At 38.3% G+C, this 26,192-nt stretch overlaps 1 protein-coding gene across 4 annotated transcripts in view; it reads left to right on the top strand.

Annotated features, from left to right (window-relative positions):
* kmt2a.S (lysine methyltransferase 2A S homeolog) overlaps positions 1-26,192 on the top strand; it is a 103,018-nt gene that overhangs the window by 33,694 nt on the left and 43,132 nt on the right. For 2 of the 4 annotated variants that reach the window (XM_041571362.1, XM_018242004.2), the window contains exons 9-23: positions 87-212; positions 336-449; positions 1,154-1,300; positions 2,750-2,845; positions 3,645-3,765; positions 5,511-5,624; positions 5,762-5,946; positions 9,957-10,130; positions 11,764-11,874; positions 12,832-12,905; positions 14,783-14,973; positions 16,259-16,365; positions 17,759-17,896; positions 25,596-25,754; positions 25,977-26,094. In XM_041571362.1, coding sequence (XP_041427296.1) covers positions 87-212; positions 336-449; positions 1,154-1,300; positions 2,750-2,845; positions 3,645-3,765; positions 5,511-5,624; positions 5,762-5,946; positions 9,957-10,130; positions 11,764-11,874; positions 12,832-12,905; positions 14,783-14,973; positions 16,259-16,365; positions 17,759-17,896; positions 25,596-25,754; positions 25,977-26,094 — 1,975 coding nt within the window. The remainder of the gene's footprint in view (positions 1-86; positions 213-335; positions 450-1,153; positions 1,301-2,749; positions 2,846-3,644; positions 3,766-5,510; positions 5,625-5,761; positions 5,947-9,956; positions 10,131-11,763; positions 11,875-12,831; positions 12,906-14,782; positions 14,974-16,258; positions 16,366-17,758; positions 17,897-25,595; positions 25,755-25,976; positions 26,095-26,192) is intronic. The other 2 variants (XM_041571361.1, XM_041571363.1) reach the window with 2 other exon arrangements.

Genomic DNA, 26,192 nt, shown 5'->3' with positions numbered 1-26,192 from the left:
AAGCGTCTAATTTCACATTTTGCTAAATCTGCCCCAATGTGTCTATCTTTAATTCTGTAAATAAGATGTTCCATTTGTCTTTATAGGACAAGCCCCAACCTCCCAGCAAGCCTGAAGTAAATTTTAACCTCCTGAATACTTCATGTAATGGTGGAACCGCCAAACAAAAGCTGCCTTCTGATGGGGTACACAGAATTCGTGTAGATTTTAAGGTATGTTCAAGAAGAAAAAAAAGAAGCAGTAACATTTTTGATATATAATTGTCTGTTCTGTGTGGATTTATTCCACAATCGTAAGTTAAAAAAAATACAATTGTGATTTTTCCCTCTATACAGCATGATTGTGAAGTAGAGAACATATGGGACATGGGAGGCATCAACCTGCTAACAACTGCACCTGTCACGCCACGCGTAGTCTGCTTTCTCTGTGCCAGCAGTGGGCATGTTGAGGTTAGTTACCCTGGATACCAAAAATTCTGTAGGAGGATCCCTTTTATACCAGTCTTTCCATTCATACTGTATACATACATACAGGTCATACATAGGACCTGTTATCCAGAATGCTCGGCACCTGGGGTTGTCTTGATTAGGGATCTTTCTGTAACATGGCTCTTCATAACTACTAGAAAATCATGTAAACATGAAATAAACCCAATAGGCTGGTTCTACTTCCAATAAGGAATAATTATATCTTTGTTTGGATCAAGTACATGGCACTGTTTTATTATTACAGAGAAAAAGAAAATCAATTTAAGTTTTAAAAATCGGGGTTATTTGATTATAATGGAGTCTACAGGAGACTGCCTTTCCATAATTCAGAGCTTTCTGGATAACGGGTTTCCGAATAACAAATCCTATACCTTTATTGTAAAAGCCTTACCTTTTTGTGGCCTGTACTATTTTTTACCACATAAAACACAGCACTATATGTGAAGCAGATTTATTAAACATAACTACAGTTTGGTAGAATTTTTTTTAATACCATTTTCCCTGTAAGTTGAAACTTTTTTTTTTTTTTGCGGTTTAAATTCAGTTCAGTTGTTTCTCTGCCTTGCACACTATTCACTATATTATTTCCATCAGATCTCTTAATTTTTACTCTTTCTCCATTAATTGTTCTGACCTGTTGTGATTCTTGTACCCTTCCTTCTTAGTTTGTTTATTGCCAAGTATGCTGTGAACCATTTCACCGGTTCTGCCTAGAGGAGAAAGAGAGACCTTCTGAAGACCAGCTTGAAAACTGGTGTTGCCGTCATTGCAAATTTTGTCATGTATGTGGGAGACAGCAGCAGGCTACCAAGGTATCATTGATGGATTAAAATCTTGTTTTGCCTCTGTTGCTGAGAAACTAAGCTAAAAACATTCTGTCATTGAAGCTGCTGCTACAGAGCTAATTCATTCTGATAAAGAATCCACTGGTTTCTGTGCTATAATGAACCTACATTAATTACTAAGCCTTGCACTGTTAATTTGCAAAATATAAGTCCACACAATATAAAATGGTGAGTCAGTGAGTAACTCTGGTAACTGAGCAGAAAAGAAGACTTTGTAGGCATAGATCTTCTGTGCTAAGCTGTGTGGTGTAACATGCCAGTAGCTGCACAATTATTTAGTCTACTTTTAAAGAGCTAGTAACATGAAAAACTAAAAATAATATTTATATGAAGTGTCTGTTTATCCAGCACCTACAAATGATTTTTTGGTAATACATGAGAGGTTTTCATTTGGTAGTCCTATAGAGAGCTATGTGCAGCATTTGAACCCTGTTTATCTTCTTCTGCTTGAACAATTCTCATTGTTTTATCTCTTGTATGCTGTTTAAACATTTGCCTTTTTTAGGATGTTTTTTCTTGGTACCTAATGTTATGTGGGCGATACACACTTGCAAAATGAAAGTTTGATGTGATTTTTCAATATTTTCATAATTTTTTTAAAAGAAATTGCTAAGTTCAGAAAAGCTTTGATATGTGCAGTAGAAAGACTTGGTTACCCGTTTTCAGCAGAATGTGTGGTTTCCAGTGGTAAACTAACTGTTCCAGGATTTTTTGGCTTTGGAATCTAAAGTACGCCGTATACTGGGTAGTGCTTTGAAATTCGGTAATTTATTGCTTGGATTCTTTGATCTATAGAAGTCAGAAATGTCCATAAAATTATACATATTTGATATTGGCATATTTGAGACATTTGAGGATTTCCAAATCAGTTGAATTTTTGTGCATAAAGTAAAAAAAAAAAAATTCTGGTATAAATCCCTACATCATGAAACATTTACAGCTCTAAATCTTTTTCAACAAATGGAGATACACAAAAAAACAATGTAGTTTTACTAGGTAAACTAAAAATCCCCTTTAGGAAATGCCCCTAAAGTGGGAGAGCACAAAATGGTCAAAAAAAGGCTGGCACTTAAAGAGTGCAAATGAAATTGGAAAAATCTGCTGGCACTTAAAGAGTTACCGTAGATACAAAGTATATTTAGGGTTCTTTTTATCATTCTTTGTAAAAAGTGAAATGAAAGATTACTGCTGATGTTGCCCATAGCAAACAATCAACAATCCGATTTCAACAGAAAACAAAACCAAAGATCTGAATGATTGTGTGCAACATCACCGGTAATGATTCACTACATTTTTTACATACACACATTTTACAAATATGCTTCAGATACCTGTTTTTAACCTGTATTATATATAGTGTGATTCTTTCTGCTGTATCCTCTGTGGTAACTTGTGTACCTGTGTTTCAAAACACAGCAGTTACTGGAGTGTAATAAGTGCCGTAACAGCTACCATCCAGAGTGCCTCGGACCAAATTATCCTACCAAACCCACCAAGAAGAAGAGAGTGTGGGTAAGTTCCTAAATGTGTTTGAAATTTGATTTGTTGAGTTTAGCATGCCTTGTTAAATATAAGAAAATCCTTACAGCTGTTTTCAGTGGTAAAAAATCATGGCACTCATCTGATGATTCAGCAGTAAATCCTGGCCGATGTTTGGGCTCCAACTGATATCCAAGTATTTTGCTGATATCGGTCAGCTTGTCTCCTGTCATATATGTAGCAAATACTTTGTATGATAATATCTGTGCGTGGATGGCTACCTTAAGTCAGGTCCATGTGATGAGAACTCAGGGGCACAAAAAGCGCCGTTTCATCTCACCCACCCTTCTATTACTGCTCATGCGCAGAACCGGAACTAGGGGTAGGCAGAGTAGGCACGTGCCTAGGGTGCAAAGCTGGGGGGCACCTACCCCTCTGTCGCCTTCCCCATGTCCAGTCCCCTCTCTCCTGCAGTTTCCCCGCTGATTAGCGATTCCAGCTTTGATTTGCGCATGTGCTCTCGAGCATCATTTTCGCGCATGCGCGCCCAGCCGGCATTGGCACCTGCCTAGGGCCCCTGGCCGGCTCTGCTCATGTGTCTGAGGAACTCGCAGCTGCAGGATTGCAGATGTATCTGTTCCTCAGACAAGATTACAAACTGATGGGAATACGATTCACATAATTTATTTTTAACAAACAGTGATTTTTATTTTCTTTAGGAAGCAGAACTATCAATCACTTTAGGCTTACTGATTTCATGGATAATAGTCTATACATTTTTTGAAGTGGTATTCTCTTTGAATGTCTGTATATGAGTTTGCATGTCTTTCAGATTTGCACAAAATGTGTGAGATGCAAGAGCTGTGGTTCCACTACACCTGGGAAGGGCTGGGATGCACAGTGGTCACATGATTTTTCCCTGTGCCATGACTGTGCCAAACTGTTTGCTAAGGGTAAGACTATTGGCTTTGTTATTTTTTACAACTTGCTGCTTTATACATCTAGTGATTATGAGCAATAGTGCATATGTGAATAGTACAGTTTAACAGTTCTAATACTTGTACAGGGATTGTACAAGAGATTCACATAGTAGGCATTGTTGTTAAATTAATTTTTCAGTATAGAGGCAAATAAGCATTGCTTCATCGGTTTGTCTGAAGCCTTTTGGGTCACATTTATTTTGGACACACTACACTTAGGAAATGCTATGAGGGCTGGTGTGGGTTTATACAATTTAACAGTGTCAGACTGGGGTGTGCAGGGCCCACCTCTCACCCCAGTGGCGAAATTCTGAGCTGGCCTACACTTATCCCCCCACCATGTGCTATGCTTCTCATGTTCCTCTGTGTGCGCCTCCGTGCACAATATTCTGCATCATAGCAATGTGCAGAACAAAGTCAGTGGGGCCCAACGTATTTTTTTCTCTGTGTCTTGACAACCATACAATTCAAATGCCTAGGTGCCAAATATGCTTTGTAAAGAAAATAATTGTGATTGGCATTAGAAGAAACCTATAATGGTGCCTCAGCAGTTGTATATGATTGAAGTTTACTAAAAAGTTTCTTCTTCTGTATCAGAACTGTTTGTGCCCATCTTGCAGCCTAAATGCATCCATTGCATGGATTTAAGTACTTTCAGAATATACATAAATTTGCTTTATTTTCTGGTGAATGGTTTGTTTTCCAGATTATTTAACCTTGTTTTAAGAAATCTTGTATCTGTTCTTTGCTCACAATAGGGGTTCCTGACATTTCCCTCAAAATGTAGTTGTCATTTTTGTTTCTGAACGCTGTTTGTACTATACCCAAGTGCATATTTTGCAGTTTGTGTTCACGATCGTAATGTCCAGACTGTGTAAAGGCAAGAAGCACACCAACTTATATCGGCATAAGCCTTTATCACATTTTTATTGCAGAAGTTGTTGTTTCTCAGGTGCAGGAGGTTTGTCCCCGAAAGCTTTTACTATAACTTCTGCAATAAAATGTGATATAGGCGTATGCCAACATAAGTTGGCGTGCTTCTTCCCTCTACACAGTCAGCACATTATAATTGACCTGAAAGCGGTCAGGGAAGTGAGTGCACCCTATGAGTCAAGTAAGTGGTGTGCAGCAGAAAACATTTGCTGTTTCACAATAGTAATGTCATTTTTTCAAGTACAATGAGGAACATAAAGTTTTCTATATAATATGCAGGGCCGGAACTGGGGGTAGACAGAAGAGGCACATGGCTAGTGCGCAAAGGTGCCTCCTTCCCCTAGTTCGTGGCCCCTGTTTGTCCCATCTCGGCAGATATTACAGTGTCGCTGCCATCATCTGAACGCGAATGCGCTCTTCCATGCATGAGCACACACAAGCGTGTGCACAATAGGGGGGGAGGCGACATTGCCTAGGGTGCCAGGCCGGCTTGGCCCGCCATTGATAATATGTACAGATAAATTAAACAATGCTGGAAATACCTGTTCCAAATCTAGTCTAGCTTTAAGGTGCAAAAGCTGTTAACATATACTGTTTTATAACTAGTAAAAGAAACAAAGATGAGGACAAAAGCTAAATACAAAATGGGACAGAAATTTTTTTTATTGTAAAATGGACTTTGTTACCTGTCATTTTACAAAATGACACTGTAAGTTGGAGAGTATATTTGAGTCTCTTGGATCTACTGCTTCAGCCTAAATTATAGGTTAATCTGCTTCCACCAGGAAACTTCTGCCCTTTGTGTAACAAGTGTTATGATGATGATGATTATGAAAGCAAGATGATGCAGTGTGGGAAGTGTGATCGCTGGGTACATTCCAAATGTGAGAACCTGACAGGTGAGTCCCTGAAAAAAATACTTACCTATGACTTAATTGTACATTTACATTTATGATGATGTAAACTCAATATTCATCAGTACTGCATTATAGACAGCTATTACACATGCTTAAGTAGCCTGTTGTTTATTTAACAGATGAAATGTATGAGATTCTCTCAAATCTTCCGGAAAGTGTGGCCTACACTTGTATAAACTGTACAGAGCGGCACCCTGCTGAGTGGAGGATGGCACTGACAAATGAACTCCAAGCCTCTCTCAGATATGTGCTAACAGCTCTTCTGAATTCCCGTACCTCCAGCCACCTGCTGCGCTGTCGGCAGGTAAGACACTTAACTGTGCTAAATGGTTAAAATCTGAAAAGGAATTTGTAGCAAAATTATCCAGACTGTCAGGTAGGACCCGCAAAGGGAAGACCAGATCAGTGAGTAGGATCAGTCTCACGACCTCAACAGGATATTGTCAACAACAAACAAATGTTCCTCCCTAAGAACAGTGCAGCAATTTAGAGCTCCACTGTGCCATCCCCCTTATTGTTTATAAAACAGTAATACAGGCTGCTTATGCAAGTCTTCACTAAATAGAATGTTGTCCTGTAGTTGTAAAAGACAATAATGCTGGAAAGAGTGAATATGTGACCGTTATTGTAGTAAATTGATCCCTCTAACAAAAAATTCAGTTTAGAATGATGTTTGAGATAATGGAAATGAAATGAACTTCACGTGTCCCAGGAATCAATGGGAGCATCCCATATATCTATCTATGCAGACAAGACATTAAAATATTTGAGATGGGGAAAAAAATTCTAGATCGAGAAGTGGGAACAAAAATCACTATAGAGGAAAGATCCAAAATTTGGAATTAGAAATGTATTCATTCCAAAAAATTTAGTGTGCTTGAAAATTGAATCCACTGAAATGTGTTTTATTTTTAAACCAGGGCTGTCCATTATAGGAGGGCTAGCTAACTGGAAGCTTTTAATGCAAACGTGATAGACCCAATAAGGTTAAAAGAAGAATATATCCCCTTGTTCAGCACTAGCTCAGTGAACAATACTTCTTGCTAAATATATAGCCTATTGTTTTAATCACAAAAAAATCGATGGTTTTTGTTGAGCTAAACTCCGTTATAACACAATTTTAACTAGTACTGGGTAACAATACATTTTGTTCTATTGCATATAAAGCACTTTGATTTTTGCTATTATTGTTCCTTCAAGTTTCTCCATTTTTGATCACTAAGAAATTAATAATTAGATTACCAGTACACAGTATTCTCCCTTCATCCCTTTGTTAGCAAAATACCATTAGGGCATGGGCACATAGAGCTGTAGGCTCCACTGCTCTCAGTCTCAACCTTTGTATTGTTACAGGCTAGGAAAAGCGGATATACTTCGTGGCTCTGCTCCATTGATCTAAGCCGCTTCCATCTGTGTGTGAGCACACATTAGAGCAGAGATTTGCTGAAGATGCACTTTCCTCCAGTGTGTGTGTTTGCACATGCAGGCAGATCTAATTCAAATTAATGGAGATGGGGCACATAATGGATTCACTTCTCTCGTGCTCTTATACAGGAGAAGTTTCTGTGCACTGATAATCTTATCTACCTCATGGACCTAACATGGAGTAGCTTTAGTTTCTCTGTTTGCCCTTTTGTTGCACAAGAAATAACAAAAATCTTTGATGTTTTTGTAATTAAACATAAGCCTATTTTTTTGAACTTACATTAAACAAGGGGGTATACAGTCACTTTGAAGCCTGTGTGCTGTTCTGACCTATTGTTTTCAGTCAGTGTTCTATATTGTCTAGTTAGAATAAACATAATAGTACTTGGTATCTGAGAAAGAAGCACTAAGTGTCTTAGGATAAAGACACACCAGGTACTAGTAGCAGCTACTTGTCATGGATACAAATAAGACATTAGTGATAATTGGCTTTGATATGACACCAACATGGTTATATAATAAAAAGGCACTTCATTTGCCTAGGAGCAGTAACCCATAGCAACCAATCAGCGGGTAGAATTTACTGGTCACCTGTTTAAAAGCAAACATCCTATTGGTTGCAATGGGTCACTGCTCCTGGACAAACTTAGTGCATTTTATTATGTGTGTTTTAGCAAAGGCAACTTTCAGTATTGTCTATGGTAGCGGCTTTTTTTGATATTTTATAACCACAAGTAGCTGCTACTAGTAGCTCTGTGTGTCTTCACCCTTAAAGACCTGTAAGGACTGGAGCCTGTGTGTAATTAGTGTAAATGCTTTATTTATTTGACTTGATCCTGACTTGATTTTTTTTGTAAACTTTTTTTGTTTGTTTTTGTGTGTGTGTTTTTTTATTTAGTACAGGGTTTTGTAAATATCCTATTCTGACATTTTTAATATACCTCTACCTTCAAGAAACGTTTACATTTATGAGCAACAGCCTCTACCAAACTAGCGTGCTTTTAAAGGAACAGTAACTCCAAAAAATAAAAGTATTTTAAAGTAATGAAAATATAATGTACTGTTGCTGCACTGTTAAAACTGACCTGTTTTCTTCAGAAACTCTACTATAATGTATACAGTTTATATAAATAAGTTACTGTGCCATTCAAAGCTGAAAAAGGAGAAAAGGCACAGGATACACCGTAGATAACAGAAAAGCTCTGTAGTATACAATGGGATTCTTCAAAACGTATCTGTTATCTACTGTGTATCCTGTGCTTGAATGGCTGCCCCCATGGCTACACAGCAGCTTGTTTATATAAACTACAGTGGTGTGAAAAACTATTTGCCCCCTTCCTGATTTCTTATTCTTTTGCATGTTTGTCACACTTAAATGTTTCTGCTCATCAAAAACCGTTAACTATTAGTCAAAGATAACATAATTGAACACAAAATGCAGTTTTTAAATGAAGGTTTACGTTATTAATGGAGAAAAAAAACTCCAAATCTACATGGCCTGTGTGAAAAAGTGATTGCCCCCCTTGTTAAAAAATAACTTAACTGTGGTTTATCACACCTGAGTTCAATTTCAAAGGTTATAAAGCCATTTCTAAAGCTTTGGGACTCCAGCGAACCACAGTGAGAGCCATTATCCACAAATGGCAAAAACATGGAACAGTGGTGAACCTTCCCAGGAGTGGCCGGCCGACCAAAATTACCCCAAGAGCGCAGAGACAACTCATCCGAGAGGCCACAAAAGACCCCAGGACAACATCTAAAGAACTGCAGGCCTCACTTGCCTCAATTAAGGTCAGTGTTCACGACTCCACCATAAGAAAGAGACTGGGCAAAAACGGCCTGCATGGCAGATTTCCAAGGCGCAAACCACTTTTAAGCAAAAAGAACATTAAGGCTCGTCTCAAATTTGCTAAAAAACATCTCAATGATTGCCAAGACTTTTGGGAAAATACCTTGTGGACCGACGAGACAAAAGTTGAACTTTTTGGAAGGTGCGCGTCCGGTTACATCTGGTGTAAAAGTAACACAGCATTTCAGAAAAAGAACATCATACCAACAGTAAAATATGGTGGTGGTAGTGTGATGGTCTGGGGTTGTTTTGCTGCTTCAGGACCTGGAAGACTTGCTGTGATAGATGGAACCATGAATTCTACTGTCTACCAAAAAATCCTGAAGGAGAATGTCCGGCCATCTGTTGGTCAACTCAAGCTGAAGCGATCTTGGGTGCTGCAGCAGGACAATGACCCAAAACACACCAGCAAATCCACCTCTGAATGGCTGAAGAAAAACAAAATGAAGACTTTGGAGTGGCCTAGTCAAAGTCCTGACCTGAATCCTATTGAGATGTTGTGGCATGACCTTAAAAAAGGCGGTTCATGCTAGAAAACCCTCAAATAAAGCTGAATTACAACAATTCTGCAAAGATGAGTGGGCCAAAATTCCTCCAGAGCGCTGTAAAAGACTCGTTGCAAGTTATCGCAAACGCTTGATTGCAGTTATTGCTGCTAAAGGTGGCCCAACCAGTTATTAGGTTCAGGGCGCAATTACTTTTTCACACAGGTTTGGATTTCTTTTCTCCATAAATAATAAAAACCCTCATTTAAAAACTGCATTTTGTGTTTACTTGTGTTATCTTTGACTAATAGTTAAATGTGTTTGATGATCAGAAACATTTTGTGTGACAAACATGCAAAAGAATAAGAAATCAGGAAGGGGGCAAATAGTTTTTCACACCACTGTATAGTAGTGTTTCTGAAGCAAACACACCAGATTTACCAGTGTATTATATTGTCATTCCTTTAAAACACTTTCATTTATCGCTGTCAATATTCCTTTAAACATTCCTTTAAACATAATCACAAATCCTCTTCTTTCTCTTTTTTTACACAGGCAGTAAAACCTCCTGATTTAAACCCAGAACCAAATGACAATATGCCATCCCATTGCTCCTCTGAAGGACCAGACCCTCCTGTTCTGACTCAGGTCAGCAAAAAAGATGAGCAGCCACCTCTTGATTTGGAGGGAGTGAAAAGGAAAATGGACAACGGCAAGTACACATCAGTGGTACGTTATCACAGGGATACTCACAAAGTTATTGTATTCTGAATGTTATTTGTTTCGTATTTCATGCAAACTATAAGGCTTATTTTAATTTGTCTAACCTAGTGTTGTGCCAAAATGTGTGACTGAAAAATTATATCTATAAGGGTACCTGTCACCCAGACATAAAAAGCTGTATAATATAAAGTCCTTGTCCAATTAAATATGAAAAGCTGTATAATATAAAGTCCTTGTCCAATTAAACATGAAACCCAAAGCCTTTTTATTAAAATATCCATACCTGTTATTAACTTATGTAAAAATCTCTGCTGTCCATAATATATTATCTGCCCCTTTGCTATGTCTATTAGGAATAGAAGTGTGGCAGACAATTGCTTTTTTACTTTCCATTTCCTTAATGTCACTGCACTTCTCACATTCCCCCTTCCTCCTCACCACCTATAATTATGTAGCCTGTGCATGGGCATCAGGTTTTCCTTGCTTTAATAAGTGCCCACAAATTGCCACCTGCCACCTTATTGTAATTGTAAGAAACTAGATTTAAATAATTTATATTGTGTAAGTAAAGTTTATTTTGCTTGACTAACACCAGAGAAAATTATTTGTAATTACTTTATTCGGGTGACAGGTCCCCTTTGCATGGTTAGGTGGTCTTCTCATCCTCAGCAAGCACTATGCGTGAGGCTGCCCCTTTCTCCAGTACAGGTATGGGATCCGTTATCCGAAAGCCTGTTATCCAGAAAGCTCCAAATTACAGAAAGAAGTTTGTATGTTTTCTCTGTATGAGTTCACTGCAGATACTCTAATCTCCTACCACACTGTGCAAACTGTCGGCCCTATATAAATAACCGCTAACTATGCAGAAGAACTGCCAGATAAAGTTCTGTTGGCGTCCAAGGCCATGCATCCAGATATCCCGCACCTGGCACTCGAATCCATCAGCCACATCACCTTGTGATGCTGATAAGTCCATTTTATAACCCCCCTTTTGTCACTGCTGCTCAATCCATCAAGTGCCTCTGCTGGTCATTCTCTCACTGTCCCCCTATATGCTTCACCACTGCAATTGTGTCAGATGGAGGTTATTTTAAGATAATACACAAAAGCTATGAATATGTTGTAAATGATATCCTTATAAACGGCTTAGTGATGTCATCAGTTATAAATGGTGTTTAGTGATGTCATTTTTGTCGTGGTCCCTAAAGAGAGAGAGAGAACGGACCGGGCACCTTCCCCTTGGCCATGGGTTCTACGTCATCTATAGTTACACCACTGATAGAGATGTATGACAATCTTGACTGTGCTAACCTTGTGTTGTAACATATTCATACAACCTCTGGTGCACAGGTTGGAGGAGACATTGGTATTAAAAAAAAAAGTTGAAAACCACTTTTCAAAGCAGTAATCATATTGTACATCATTACCTATATATTAGATTAATATATTTCTATAATAATTTCAATGTGTCATTATACATCTTTATTTATTTATATAATATAAATTGTAATTGTAGCAATCCTAGGTTGCATCGATGCTACACCATCTGGTGGTGGGGTTTAAGTGTGTGAATAATAGGAAGTTGTCCCACAAAAATGTAATGTTTTTTAAAATATATAAAAATGCTATCCTTCTGTAGCTGGAGATGAGTGATGACATTGTGAGGACAATCCAGGCTGCTATGAATGCAGATGGGGGCCAGCCAGAGCTGAAGAAGGCCAACAGTATGGTGAAATCCTTCTTTACAAGGGTGAGCAAAGGTTCAGATATCTGTTCTGATTTATTAGCAAAGGCAGCAACAAAATAGGGGAATAAGCAATAAAATAAAATATATTCCATCTGGAAAAGGGTCATGCCTTCAAGTTGTGCAAAGCTGGAATTCACTCAGTTGTCCACTATGTGGAATCAATATAGTGGAAATTTAGATCTTAACCCCTGACTTGTATTTTCCTTGAAAAAAATAAAACTAGTAAGTAGCATTAAAATGAAACCTATATATTTGAAACCAGAGCTTATTAGACATAAATCACCTAGTTTACTCTCTCATGTACATCACACAACTGATAAATAAGTCAGTTACCAACTATAATGTCACCACAGTGGTGAATCAGTCCCACCACCATGCCTGGTATTGTGCAATTATCACAGTAACCCAAGAAATTCAAGTAGTCACAGGGGTCAAAGAGAGCTGGCAGAGCAGACACATGCAAAGTCAAACATGAATAAGAACTGAAAGATGAAAATTGCGGATGCACTATGATGTGAGAAGAAATGTGCCAGGGCTCCTCAATCACATTCGATTCTAAAAATATATGTACTATATAACCTAAATTTTACATCCTCTGATTGTAAGTTTTTACTTAATTTTACATATTTTTTTGGCTCCACTATTATGTCTTGCATAATGCTTTCCCCCTCATTTTTTCATTTTCCTGGATTTTACACTGTTTTTTTCTAGTCCCCTGTAAAATGAAGGTTACAATGTAGTTGTGGGGAAAGGACGAGGAAATACCTGGGCAAAATATGTAAAATTTGGTTTACTACTTCGTTCTAAAAGATCATATGTAACTTGACAGATGTATTAAACAAAGAGGCAATTCTAGTCACAATTATTATCCTTTATTTATATAGTGCTTTTTATTCTCTTTCTAGATATTTATGGCTGTAATGTTTTTTTCCTTACTCTGTGTATTTTTCTTTAATTTAGCAAATGGAGCGTGTTTTTCCATGGTTTAGTGTGAAGAAATCCAGGTTTTGGGAACCTAACAAAGTTACTAGCAAGTAAGTACAATAATAGCAGAAAAAGTAAAAAAAACTGGATTATCAATTTGTTTTAATGGTGACAATGCACCTGCTACAGATCTCTATAACATCTCAAGGGGTTTTAAGTGTCATTTTTTTTAAAAGAATTCACACAGAATTGTGGCATAAAATCTGCAATTACTGATGAATCAGTCCCATGTTTTCAGCAGTAGGAAAAGTGAGGGCAGTCAGAAAAGTGAGACGTGGGATTAAATGTTATTATTGTGGAGTAAAATACATAGATAATAAGAGTTCAAGATTGTTATAAAGGAGATGACAACCCCTCTGCATTTCAAAATGACACATTTGTTAAGCAGCTACCTCTTACATTGGCAGTGGACCACATGCAAACATTTCAGTCGTTTTTATTTTTTGTATAGTGTGTGTTACTTAAATAAGCACTTTAAAGTACATAGTACTTTCTGTTTGATGTTTCCAGTGTTGGGTTATCTCCTTTTGGGATTTTGTTTTGGAATGCAGACTTCACACATAAGAGAATTTTTTTTACATGTGATATGATGTAGGCCAGTCATTAACTAACTGAAAGCAAATGGCGCTGAATAATTGATACTGTCATGAGGAATCATGTTTGTTTTTTTAAGTGTATTTTTAGTGGTGCTCCAGCAGAATTCTGCACTGAAATCATTTTTTTTTAAACAGATTTTTTTTATATTTAATTTTGGAATTTGGCATGGGGGCTAGACATATTGTCAGTTTCCTAGATGTCCTCAGGTCATTTCACTTGTGCTCTGATAAACTTCACTTACTCTTTACTGCTGTGCTGCAATTTGGATTGATAGCACCCCCTTCCTTCTTCAGCCTGTCAACAGAACAGTGGGTAGCTAACCAGACAATAGCTACCTGACACCTCTGCTTAAGAATGTTTGCATAGCCCCATGAGAATAGCACCAAGCAGGAAAAACCCCTACATTTTTTTTGCAGGACAACAGTTTTTTAAGCCTCTCCAGTATAACTTTCCCTTTTGTATTTGGGAAAATTGTCCTTTTGAATAGTATACTTTCTCTTATTCAAATAGCAAAAGGTTATTTTGCTAGCATCACCTACCGTTTCTGTAAGTATCGGGTCAATATTTATTGGCCAAAGTTAAAAGCAATAGTTGTAGTGCAGATTTACTGCTTTGCAGCAATAGCAATAAGTTTCCAAATAAACATGTGTGTTGACCAAAGACCTAATAAATCCTAAAATACCTATTGCTCTTAGAATCTGCCTCTAAATCTTAAGCATATGTGAAATCAGATCCAATACTTTTGACTTCCTTGACTGCATTAAATTGACATTACTTTTTGCACTCTGGGTAACAGTTTGTATTTCCTATTCCATATTTTAGAATGGGAATCAGTGGAAAGATGAACATTGCTATATGTACATTTCATGGGAGATCTGGTCAACTTTAGTGTGCTACCTCTTTATCAGCCATTGTTTTTATGTGAATCAGAACTCAGCTTTTCGGTTGCACCTCTTTTTAAATTTGAAACACCAGATGTTTGTTCTTTGCATTTACTGTTTCAGTAAAAACTTGCTAATTCAGATTATTTTTATAATGAGGTGAAGAACTCCCTGGTTAAGGTTCAGCATGTCTTTTCCTCCTATACTTTACATTATGTTTTTGAATGATGCAAACTAGTATAGATGCGGTACATTAAAAACCATTTTATAATCAAAAAATATGTATTGCTTACTGTATGTTTTTCAAAGTCCAAGAAATAGCATGTTGTAGCTGGGATGACCAAAAAGTTTGGTATACTTTTGTGACTTTTTTTAGGGATATTGTACTATTTGTAGTAAATTGTTGTTATAGTCCTTATTTTCTCTAACTCATCATCCTCTTTTTATAGCAGCAGCATGTTGCCTAATGCAGTGCTTCCTCCATCATTGGATCACAACTATGCTCAGTGGCAGGAAAGGGAAAACAGATTGGCGATGCAGCCGGTGCTGATGAAGAAAATAATCCCTGCTCCAAAACCTAGATCTCCAGGGGATCCAGAGTCTCCACAGCCAGTACAACCATCAACCCCACCAGCACCAAGTGAGTGAGAAAATGTCTTTCAACCTATTGCTAAGTTAAACCCAGCGTTACCCTAATATAATATTGCTAATATCAATGACAGAGGATACTTGTAATGCATAAACAAATATGAGAGCATAAGGTAAAAAAAGGATACATGTATATTTGGATATTAGCTTGTATGTCTTCATAAGTTAAAAAAAGAGGATAAAGTAAAATGGAAAGTCAGTATGAGTAGGCCTTGGGGTGTAATACATTCATAGTGGCCATATAAAGGGTGTACGGCTATATCCAGAGGGAAAGCCTGTATATCCCACTATAGGTCGTCATCACTGATCAGATAGTCAGCTTTGGCAAGGATGGGTTGACAGACGATCAAATGCAGGCTTAGGGAGTAGGATGCTCTGGGACATCTGGGAGTCTCTGGGGAAGAACTCTGAGGAGACACTGAAAATTGTTTTTTTTCCAGGCCCTTAGTTCCTCAAAACTGTTGTCCAAACTAGACAGGAGATATCTCTTGTTATTATATGAGAAGGGCAAGCAAAATGGGAAAATCCATCTGTTCTTGAATTTATGGTACTGAAGGGCTTGGACAATAGTAGAGAATATCCTTTGTTTTTGTAAAGTAGTCTGAGAGATATCTGCATAGATTTGGAATGTGTGTCCTTTGTACATCCACCTGTAAAGCCTTGACCTGGGTCTGATGAAAATCTAGGAGCAAAATGATTTCCTGTGATAGTCCTTTTATTACTTTGTTCTAAGTGCCTGATGAATCCAGTCACATTCCATGAAGTTCCAGATGAATCCAGTCGCGTTCCAATCTGCCAAGGCAGATCTGGGAGTAAGGTGGTGAAGATCTTTTGAGCCACCACTGGTAAATCTGTTAGAGATTTCGAGATCCCACGTTTGTGTATAATTGGGGTTGTAAGTGCAAAATGGACATCAAGAATTTTATCACATTTTCAATAGTGTCTTATCTGTTGGCCCAGGGCATGTACTTGGCCAGAGATAGTAAATTAGAAAGTAAATTAAGCTCCATTATAAAGTTGCTAAAAATTGGCCATTCAACATACTGAGGTGAACTATCACATTAATGGTAACTTAATATTTCCACTAAAAATATATTTTCTGTAGACAGCTCTGATTTATAAAGTTTCATTTTGGAAGCTGGGACAAGGTTCAAAGCTTTCTGCATGTTGTCCTGTAGTCTGTAATGCCAGTTACCTTTTCTCTAATGCGTTCTCATGTTTATGTTGAGATGAATTTCCACATGCTGATCTCTTTGTCTTTATTTGTATTCCTTTAGCCACAGAGCATAACAGGGAAGAAAGTCCAGAACTTTCTCCTCCACCAGGGTTGGAAGATAACAGGCAGTGTGCTTTGTGCCTGAAGTATGGTGATGACAATGCTAATGTAAGTATATATATTATCCTTTTGGAGTGCTGCTAAGAATAAAGAAAATGTAAAGAGTAAATATATATTCATTTTTAAACATAAGTTGGCTTTATGTAAATAAAAGGTGCATTACAACTATATGTAGTTCCAAAAACAGAATTTTTTTACACAGACATATCTGCTTTTACTGATTTTGTCCACTGACAAACCATTTACCAATATCATTTAAGCTGACTGTTTAATGCAACCCTCCCTCACATTTTTCCGTTGTTACCTAATTGATCCATTGTATTTTTATAGTAAATGGTACATTAATTATCTGGTAAGCAGAATGACTTCCAAGTCCCATTACCAAACCTTTACTTTCTCAATGGAACAAGGTGAGCGAGGGGTTGGATCAATCTGTGAGGTATGGCGCAGATTGTGAAAATGCTGCTAGAAGGGAAATGTTTCAGTGGCATGGCTAAATTTTATTTGGACTGTTAGTAACATTTTATTACTGTAGTTTTTGTTGATGATCAAATATTATCCCTAAATCTTTTAATGATACATTATCACCATAGTAAAATTTCTTAGAACAGAGGTCCCCAACCTTAGTTACCCACAAGCAACACAAGCATGAAAAAAATGACGGGAAGGGGGGCACTGTGAGCAACACCCAAGGTGTTGGTGAGCAAAATGTTGCTTGTAAGCAATTGGTTGGGGAACAGTGTCTTGTACACAAACATTGGTTATTATACTAACATGATAAAATATGAATCGTTTTTATAAGATTTAGGTATGTTTTACCTCTTCAGATAATTGTTTTGTCACATTTATGAAAAATTATGTTTTTAGTCTTCAGAACCTACTTTTGTACAAGTGTTGGATACACTTTTGTAGGTATATTGAATTACCATATTTCTTTGGATCAAGCCTTATTCGAGACTTAAGGGCTCTTTTATGACCAAAACAATTGTGTATGCATTGTGAAAAGTGTAGTTTCATAGTATTAATTATCTACAATGCAGTGTTTTTCCTCATAATTCCAGTGTAATAGGGTTTGCAAGTTGGCGTTGCAGCTGATGCAGAGCCCTTTAGAGTTTAAGATAATAGATGTCGCAGAGGTTGCACCAAGTCTTAATCCAGTCATGTGACATTTACTATGTGTAATTCATAAACCAGATTTAAAGGAACTGAAATGGCATTGTCTGCTATTGTTCTTAAACAGCCTTGTGTTTTGACTGCAAGGTGCGTTAGAGGAGTACATACATTTTTTGTTAAAACTACTCCCTCTCTGTGTCTATACACTGGCTCCTATACCAGCTGTGTTGGTGATTTTACCACTGAATTACAGTATTTTAAAGTAAACTGACGTATAGTATGTTGCTGATTTTTAATGTTAAAAACTTTTGGTATTCTACTTTAACAGGATGCTGGTCGGCTGCTTTATATAGGACAAGATGAGTGGACACATGTAAATTGTGCCTTATGGTCAGCAGAGGTATTTGAAGATGACGATGGCTCTCTCAAAAATGTTTACATGGCTGTTATCAGAGGCAAGCAGCTGGTAAGTACTGTGGTATTCCACATGCTAGGATATACTAAAAATCTATTTAGAGTTGTTCGGGTCAGTGACCATCACTAGATTTTAAACTCCACGTTGAAGAGAAAAAAAAAGTAACAAAGGTATTGTTGCTCAGAATACATCAATTCACCAGAAACCATTAATTTTTAAAATACAGTAGGGATAATTCTAAATGCACGTGGAAACACCAAAGTTATGTTGCTGTAAATGCAATTTACAAAGGTCTTTGGCCCTGTAAAACTTCCATCTAGTGGCAGAAGGACAATTCAGCCTGACTTAATGAATTGTGTGCAAGTTGCAAAGTTTAGGGCACACGGATGCAAGGAAGATGTGGAATAAGGACCGACCTTAAGTAACGTATATACTCGCGTATAAGCCGAGTTTTTCAGCACTCAAAATGTGCTGAAAAAGTCTACCTCGGCTTATACGCGAGTCAGTACCTTATACGTGAGTGCCAAGCCCTCTCCCGCTGCCTTCTCCCGCTGCCTTCTCTCTGCGCACGCCCCTGGGAGTCGATGAAAAGGAAGACGTGCAGAAGCGTGACTTACGGCGGAAGTATGAATGCGCACTGTTTGCGCGATCACGTTGAGGAGCGGCGCGTCCTGGCATGTACCGGTATACGGTATGTAGGGAGTGTAGGAAGTGATATCTGGACCTGGTGTCGGCAGCAGCAGTAGCCTCCCACGTACACAGAGGAGGGACAGGCTGATCCGCCGCCTGCAGGTACCGGATTTTTTTTTCTACGAGTGCAGCTAATTACGGTAGGCAGCAGCATGCAACGCCCACTCCCCTTACTTTCTTTCCTCCTTTGTACTCCGATAACATCTGTCCTTAATCCCCCCCCAGCCCTCATAAATTAGACTTCAGCCCTCACCTCTCGTACAATATATCTCTCCACCTTCCTCATTCATTAGCCTTGCTTTCAGAAATTTAAGTACAGCAAAGCATGCCCTCTCAAGTTCTGCGGAGTAGCAGAAGGCATCGATATTTATTGTACAAGAAGTGAGAGGTGCGGGCTGACGCCTGAGGGGGAAGGAAGGAGATATGTGAACTGTGTACGGAGGCTTTAGGAAGGATGAATGTGAAAGGAGACAGGAGGGGTGAGATATGAACTGTTAGGGTAAGTGCCATGCTGAGTTAGTGTTTCAGCTGGGGCCCTCATTGGCAATTCATAATTGGGGTTTGCAAGAAAATGTGTGGAAGGTTGAATTCCCCTTTAATGGAATTCCTTGCAGAACAGCAGTCATTTATGAGACTAAAGGGTAGTGGCAGAGGGGTTAATACCCTCTAGGACTGTGGCTGTGGGATAGCAGTGACAATTCTGAAGGGAGGGGTTAAAGGGCTGAGCAAGCAGGACAGAAGCAGGAAGAACAAATGAATGAAGCAGCTGAGCTATTTGCTTTTCAGAGACCAGAGTAAGAGGTATGTAAAGAATGTAGTGAGCCATTTCATTAATTAGATTTTTGTTGTGACCAAATTTAGGAAAACTTACCAGTAGCTGCTGCATTTTTCAACCTAGGCTTATACGCGAGTCAATATGTTTTCCCAGTGTTTGTAGGCAAAATTAGGTACCTCGGCTTATACACGGGTCGGCTTATACACGAGTATATACGGTAGATGAAATTTTCAAGACCTTGTTTCTGTTTTGCACCTGTACAACTATTTGCCCCTATTTGTTGTTTGCACACAGCATTTGATCCAATAAATTAGCACTGTTAGTTAATATTATGCTTTTGTTGCAAACCTTTATTCTTTGTAGCAGTATATTATTTTCATTGTTTGGTTTTCGTGAATTCATGACGGAAGGTCTATGAAATCAAAGAGAGAATTATCACTCTTTTTTTCTAGCAAATTATTTTTCTTTAAAAAAGACCTATAGTATAAGTAAAAGTACCCCTAATCTTGTAGGCAGCAATGAATCCTATATGGCGCTGGTTTCAATCTTAGCTGAAAATGATCATTAACTATAAAAATGGCCCCTTTATCAGAGCTCTACATACATCTGCTAGGTCGGTGTGTTCAGTGAGAGGTGGGCACGACATAACGTATCCTGCTTGAAGCACAGTAGATGGGGGCATAGAAAAGACATGTTTCTGTTCCCTATTCCACCTAGCTTCTGATTAGTTCCTATCCTACAGTGTACTGTGCTGAGTGATGCTAGCACCCATGCACATCCAGAGAATTCAGCTAGCAGAATTGGAACAGATAGGCAGGACTTGATGGGCTTTGGGGTTAATTTTCTATAAATCAACCCCAAAAAAAAAAATTATTTCACACATTATCTATCCTTTAAACAATTATCCCTTTGTATATTGTTAACTCAACCCAATATGTCTGGGGTTTTTTTACCACTCAGTAGCGCAGTTAAATTAGCAGTGGAAAATCCACAAAGGAACCTTGTTGCTAAAATCAAGTTTTTTTTCATAATCTGCAAAGGGTGTTTACCGTAGTTTATTTGTTTAAAACTAGTTTAGTTAAAAAGTCAATACCTTTCCTCTAAAGTTTCTCTTTAGAAAATCAGTTTTAAAGGAGTCTGTTGTAGGTATGTGCAGTTAATAAAACAAGGGCCTCTTCTTTGGAATAAAAATAGCATTTTCATGATAAGAGGATGGTTTTAATATACATTCTAATGTTACCATAAAATAATGGCTATTTAGCACTGCCTTCTATTCCTTAGTGTTTACGTTTTCAATAAATTCTTAAAATGACACTGTTTTTTAAAGTGCAGTAACCCACAGTAACATATCATCAGATAACATATACTGGTCACCTGTATAAAAGCAAACATGATAGCAGTGTTAACAGTTGGTTACTGTACCTCGGAAAACTTAGTGTCTTTTATTACATACAAGGTTTAAAGTTTAACCCCCATATGTAATATAAGGAGCTAAGTTTGCCCAGGAGCAATAACCCATAGTAATCAATAAGATGTTTGCATTTTAACATGAGACCAGTAAATTCTACCTGCTGATTGCTATGGGTTAATGCCTCTGGGCTACAGCAGTGAAAATAAGTATTGAACAGGTCAACATTTTTCTCAGTAAATATATTTCTATTGGCATGAAATTTACACCACATTTTGGTAACACCCCAATTAACAAATAAGTCCATAAATTAAGTTATGTGTAATTAAGTGAAATGACCCAGGGAATAAGTATTGAACACAAAAAAAAAGGAAGGTGCAACAAGGTGTGGAAAGCCAAGAATCCTGCTGATATCCTGCCCCTATCAGTGCAAATGAATTGCCTTTTATTACATAACTCCCTACTATTTGTCTATAATGTCCTCTAATATACTGTACTTGTAAAGTGTAATCATGTCCCCTCTTAAACATCTTTTTTTCCAGTGAAAACAACCCCAACCTTGACAGTCTACCCTCATAATTTGTCTTCCATCCCTCTAACCAATTTAGATGCACAACTCCGCACTCTCTCCAGCTCATTTATATTTATATCCCTCTTAAGGACTCAGAGCACCGCATACTCTGTGTGAGGCCTTACCAGTGACATATGAAGAGGCAAAACAAAGTTTTCATCTCTTGATTTTATGACCGTTTTATTCAAGACAGAACTTTATTTGCTATAGTGGCCACAGAATGACACTTCCCAGAATTAGACAACTAAAAATACCCTTTTCCATATAGATTTTTTGCATGATTTATTGGCCTCCTTGTACCCGATAAACGTTTCAGCTGTCCCAGCTAACTTTAAAGCCTTAATAGCACGTCTTTTCTTACACCCTCAACACCAAAACTTCTATTGAACCAAAAATGTTTTGCTTTGCAACGACGTTCCTTGCTTACAAGGGGAATATACGGACGGGCATGTATATTTATTAAGCAGCATTTTAAAAATGTCTCTTAGTTCTGTGTTTAACCCACTTAATATGTTGCCCTTATACTGTCAAAGTGTGCATGTCTAAAATTTTGTGTTTTAATTGCTCCCTTGTAAAGTGGTCTCAAAGGAGACCATTTTATGATCACTAACACAAATGGCAGAGATAAATTCCTGATTATTGGTTATTACAATATCCAAAAGAGACCGATTCCTTATAGGTTCTTGAACGAGCTGGAATAAAAAGTTGTTATTCAGCATATTTACAAACCTGCTAATCATTTTCTATCTTGTCAACCCCATTACCCCAGTCAATGTCTGGATAATTAAAGTTGCCCATAATAATAGTTTGAACTAGTTGTGAAGCCGCGTCTATTTTTAAAAGTAGCTGGGCTTCATTCTCATTACTTATACAAGGTGGTTTGTAGCATACACTGATGCGAATTTTCTTTGTAACCTTTTGCCCAGTCATAATCTCTCCCCAGTGCCATCAATGGTTATTACTTTAGCACATGGCTTTTATTCAGACTTTACATGCAAACACACTCCTCCACCCTTTTTAATCCCTCTGTCCTCCTAAAAAGTGTGTAACCATTTAAAGTTACAGCCCAGTCACATGTTTCATCCCACCAGGTCTCAGTGATACCAATTCTATATTAGTTTTTAAAGCATGCAATAAACTCTAGCTCTCCCATTTTACCTGACAAACTCTGTGCATTTGCCAGCATACAGTGAAGGTTACTACTTTTTCGTTTGTAATTGACATTACTTAATGGAGAATGAAGTTAGTATTATCCTGTTTTCCTTCTAACAGGGGGACCTACTTAGCTGGTAGACTGTATGCCCCCCCCTCACTCCTCCCCCATGACCTCTTACTAATGCCACTGCCTACCCTAGCTTCCCCATAATTATTTAGCTTGCCCCCTCCACCCTTGCCTAGTTTAAACACTCCTCCAACTTCTTAGACCTTCTTTCCCCTATCACAGTGGACCCCCTTCCATTGAGTTGCCGTCTCAACTAAATATGTTGTACCCCAAGGAAAAATCAGCCCAGTGCTCTAGGAACCCAAACCCTTCCTTCCTAAACAGACTTGAGCCACACAGCTCCCTAAACTCCCGCTGTCTTCTAAACTTGCACACAATTTCAGAAAAAATTACATTGAAAGACCTTCCCTTAATCTTAGAGCCTAGATCCCTAAACTCACTCTTTAAGGTCTTCCATCTACCATTAATGTTGTCATGCCCAGCCCCTCCCAAAAATGTGTCTACCCGATCAACCACATACTGAACCCTGGCACCAGGATGACCGCACGCTGTTGGGTTACAACGTTCCAGATGACCGATTACCTTATCCACTTTCCGTGTAATTGAATCCCCTACAGCCACAATCTGTTTAGGCTTGGCTCTGCTGTCCTCCAAAACTACTAGAGAAACTTATCTCCCAGCTGTTAGAGACCAGCCCTATCTAGAACTTCCAATCCATAGTTTACACTCCCATCTTCTGTCACCCAGCAAACTGTCTCATAAACCCCCCCCCCCAAACTATCTGACCCTGCTAGGTCCAGTGAGCAAGAGACCCGTCTCAAGATTGTCAATCAACTGCAGTGTTGCAATTTGTTGCTCTTAACACAAGCCTCTAAAGTGGCAATTTGCTCACAACTGGTAAGAGCTAAGCAGTTTGGAACATTTGTTAAAAATATACATACATGTGGCAGACTTGCCATGTGGCTCATTATCCCAGTTACAGATCAAAAAACAGGAATAAAAAAAAATTATGGTTTAGAACAAACTTTTGACCTAGTTTGAACCTAAAGTTTTGAAGTCTGAAACTCCTGTGTTTGCAACTCCACTTACAGACTATCTGTTCAGGTGCACTAATCAAACCCTACCTTCCTCAAACTGAGGAAAACTAACTGCAAAGTAAAGCTGTTTGTGGCAAACTTGCTGTAAGCACAATAGCACACCAAACTTTGCTATTTAGCACCCAAGGCAGAAACAAAAACCTATTAAAAAATTTAAACCACAGTACTTTTAATTTGCAACCCTTACTTTAAAATAACAGTTAATAAATACTTATCCTTTTGTGTTAATTTATTTGCTTTAGGGTCAGTCCACACAAGCAAATTCGGGGAGATTAGTTGCCCTAGCGACAAATCGCCGGGGCGATAATCTCCCTGAACTGCCTTCCCCCTGCCCTCCGCCGGCTAAAATGAAAATCACCCGCGGCAATGCACATGTGGCTCTTCGTTTTCCGAAGTTGCCCAAAGTTTCCTCGTGAGGCAACTTCGGGAAACTAATCACCACGTGTGCATTGCTGCAGTCGATTTTCATTTTAGCCGGTGGAGGGCAGGGGGAAGGCAGTTCAGGGAGATTGTCACCCCGAAGAAGAGGTGATTTGTCACTGGGGCTACTAATCTCCCTGAATTTTCGCGTGTGGACTGACCCTTAGTTGCTTTCACAGCAACTCAGCAGCCTGTTCGTAAGTTAGTAGTTGCTAGTATTTCCATCATTCTGAAAGTGGGCATCCTGATTTACAGAGCAGACCTTTTGTAACAGAGTGGAGTAAGAGAAACGTGAGCAGTATAATAAATAGGGAATGTGTGAAACCTGTATAATAATGAGGATATCTAAATAAGTCTTCTTGCTGTTATGTTTGGGTCTGAATGAAGCAACAATCTATAGGTTTGGTAGACACTAAGCCTGTAGATTCAGAAGAGCAGGTTTCCTTAAGTTACAGCTTTGGCAGTTTCTTGCTCATTCTGGGTGCCCTAGCACTCCCATTCCTTCCTTGTTAACATATAAAAAAAAAGGCTTTTTTAGAGAATCTGGAATAATGGCGATAGGGAGCCTGTTCTAACTCTTGGTAATTGAGTGATAATTTGATCCAGACATGAATTACGATGCCTACATACTAAGATTCAGATACCAAAAGGGGAGGGGCACATCTATCGGTAACAGGAGTAATTTTTTTATAGGCCGGCATGCTGACCACAAGCCACTACATTTCAACTCTAGTCCCATATTTGCACCCTAATATTCAGTCAAGATACACATTCCTATTTTGGGCTGAAACTCACAACTGTTACCTTTGGAGAACCCAAAATGCTTTTCTCTAGCAGCTCATTAAATTATATAAGCAAAAAGGGGCATTCCTGTAGGGGTTACCTTAGCAAGGGGAAAGTTGCTAGAAGTGGAGCTGTTGGCTGTGGCCCATTTTTATGGACAAGCATACGACATGTTAGCCTATTTAATGGAAAAAGAAAGCTCTTTATATATTAGCGGATCCCTGCAATGACCAATTATTGAACATACCATGCACTCTACTGAACCTAGCTCCCACAACTCCATGCCTGTTCATAAAAGTCAGGGTTGGCTTCAACTACTAATATTTCTGCTTGCCAGGGAGCAGCCAGATATGGCATCCACTAACCCCACTGTGCTACTCTTCCTTTTATGATCAGGTATATGGGGTACAGGGCCATATTCAAAAGTGTAAGTGTTGTGGTAGTGTGGCCTCTGCTGGGAACTTCTAAAGCACTTTTTATTACATCCTAAAGGAAGTGCCATTCAAAGGCTTTGTAGCTGAATCTAAGGAAGACAGCAGCTGTAGTCCACTCTGTGATACATTCTGCACAGGTTATTGTTGAGCTTCCATCTGCTTTGATCACCACCAGACCTTCTGGAGGTAATTTTTATTGTAGGCAATTCCACCTTAATTTTCTCATTGTATCTGATAAAGGAGGTTTAATTGTTGCTTCCTTCAACCCTCAATTTTTTTTAAAACTTATTTTTGTTACCAAGTTTCTCTCATGTCTATTACTAATTCCTCACTGTTTCTTTCTTCCTTAGCGTTGTGAGTTGTGCCTAAAGTTGGGTGCCACAGTTGGCTGTTGCCTAACTTCTTGTACTAGCAACTACCATTTTATGTGTTCCCGTAAAAAGAACTGTGTATTCTTAGAAGACAAAAAGGTTTACTGTCAGAAACACAAGGATTTAATTAAAGGAGAGGTGAGTGAACAGTTACAGTTTTACATTTGAGTAGCCACAACTTGTTTTAAGTAATATACTGTAGTAGCTTTGACAGTGTTGTGCATTTATGTATAAAGGCATCTTCACTTTAGTGCTAAAATATGTATCACTCACTGCTTATATAGGCATATCACTCATTGCGATTAACATGCTCTGTATTTCTGTACTGTTTGTTAGCTATTTTTTATTTATTTCCTGCAGATTGTTTCGGATAATGGTTTTGAGGTCCTAAGAAGAGTTTATGTTGATTTAGAAGGGATCACCTTACGCAGAAAGTTTCTAAATGGATTGGAACCAGAGAATATCCACATAATGATTGGTGAATTAAGACACATGCTCCTTTACCCTTGTTTTGCAGTTGTGCTGGTTACATAGTGAAATAGTATGTTAGGTTGAAAAAGCAACATGTATGTCTGT

The sequence above is a fragment of the Xenopus laevis genome, chromosome 7S (assembly GCF_017654675.1).
Source record: "Xenopus laevis strain J_2021 chromosome 7S, Xenopus_laevis_v10.1, whole genome shotgun sequence".
NCBI lineage: Eukaryota > Metazoa > Chordata > Amphibia > Anura > Pipidae > Xenopus > Xenopus laevis.
The sequence above is the reverse complement of the archived record's forward strand: the minus strand, read 5'-3'. Positions and strand labels throughout refer to the sequence as shown.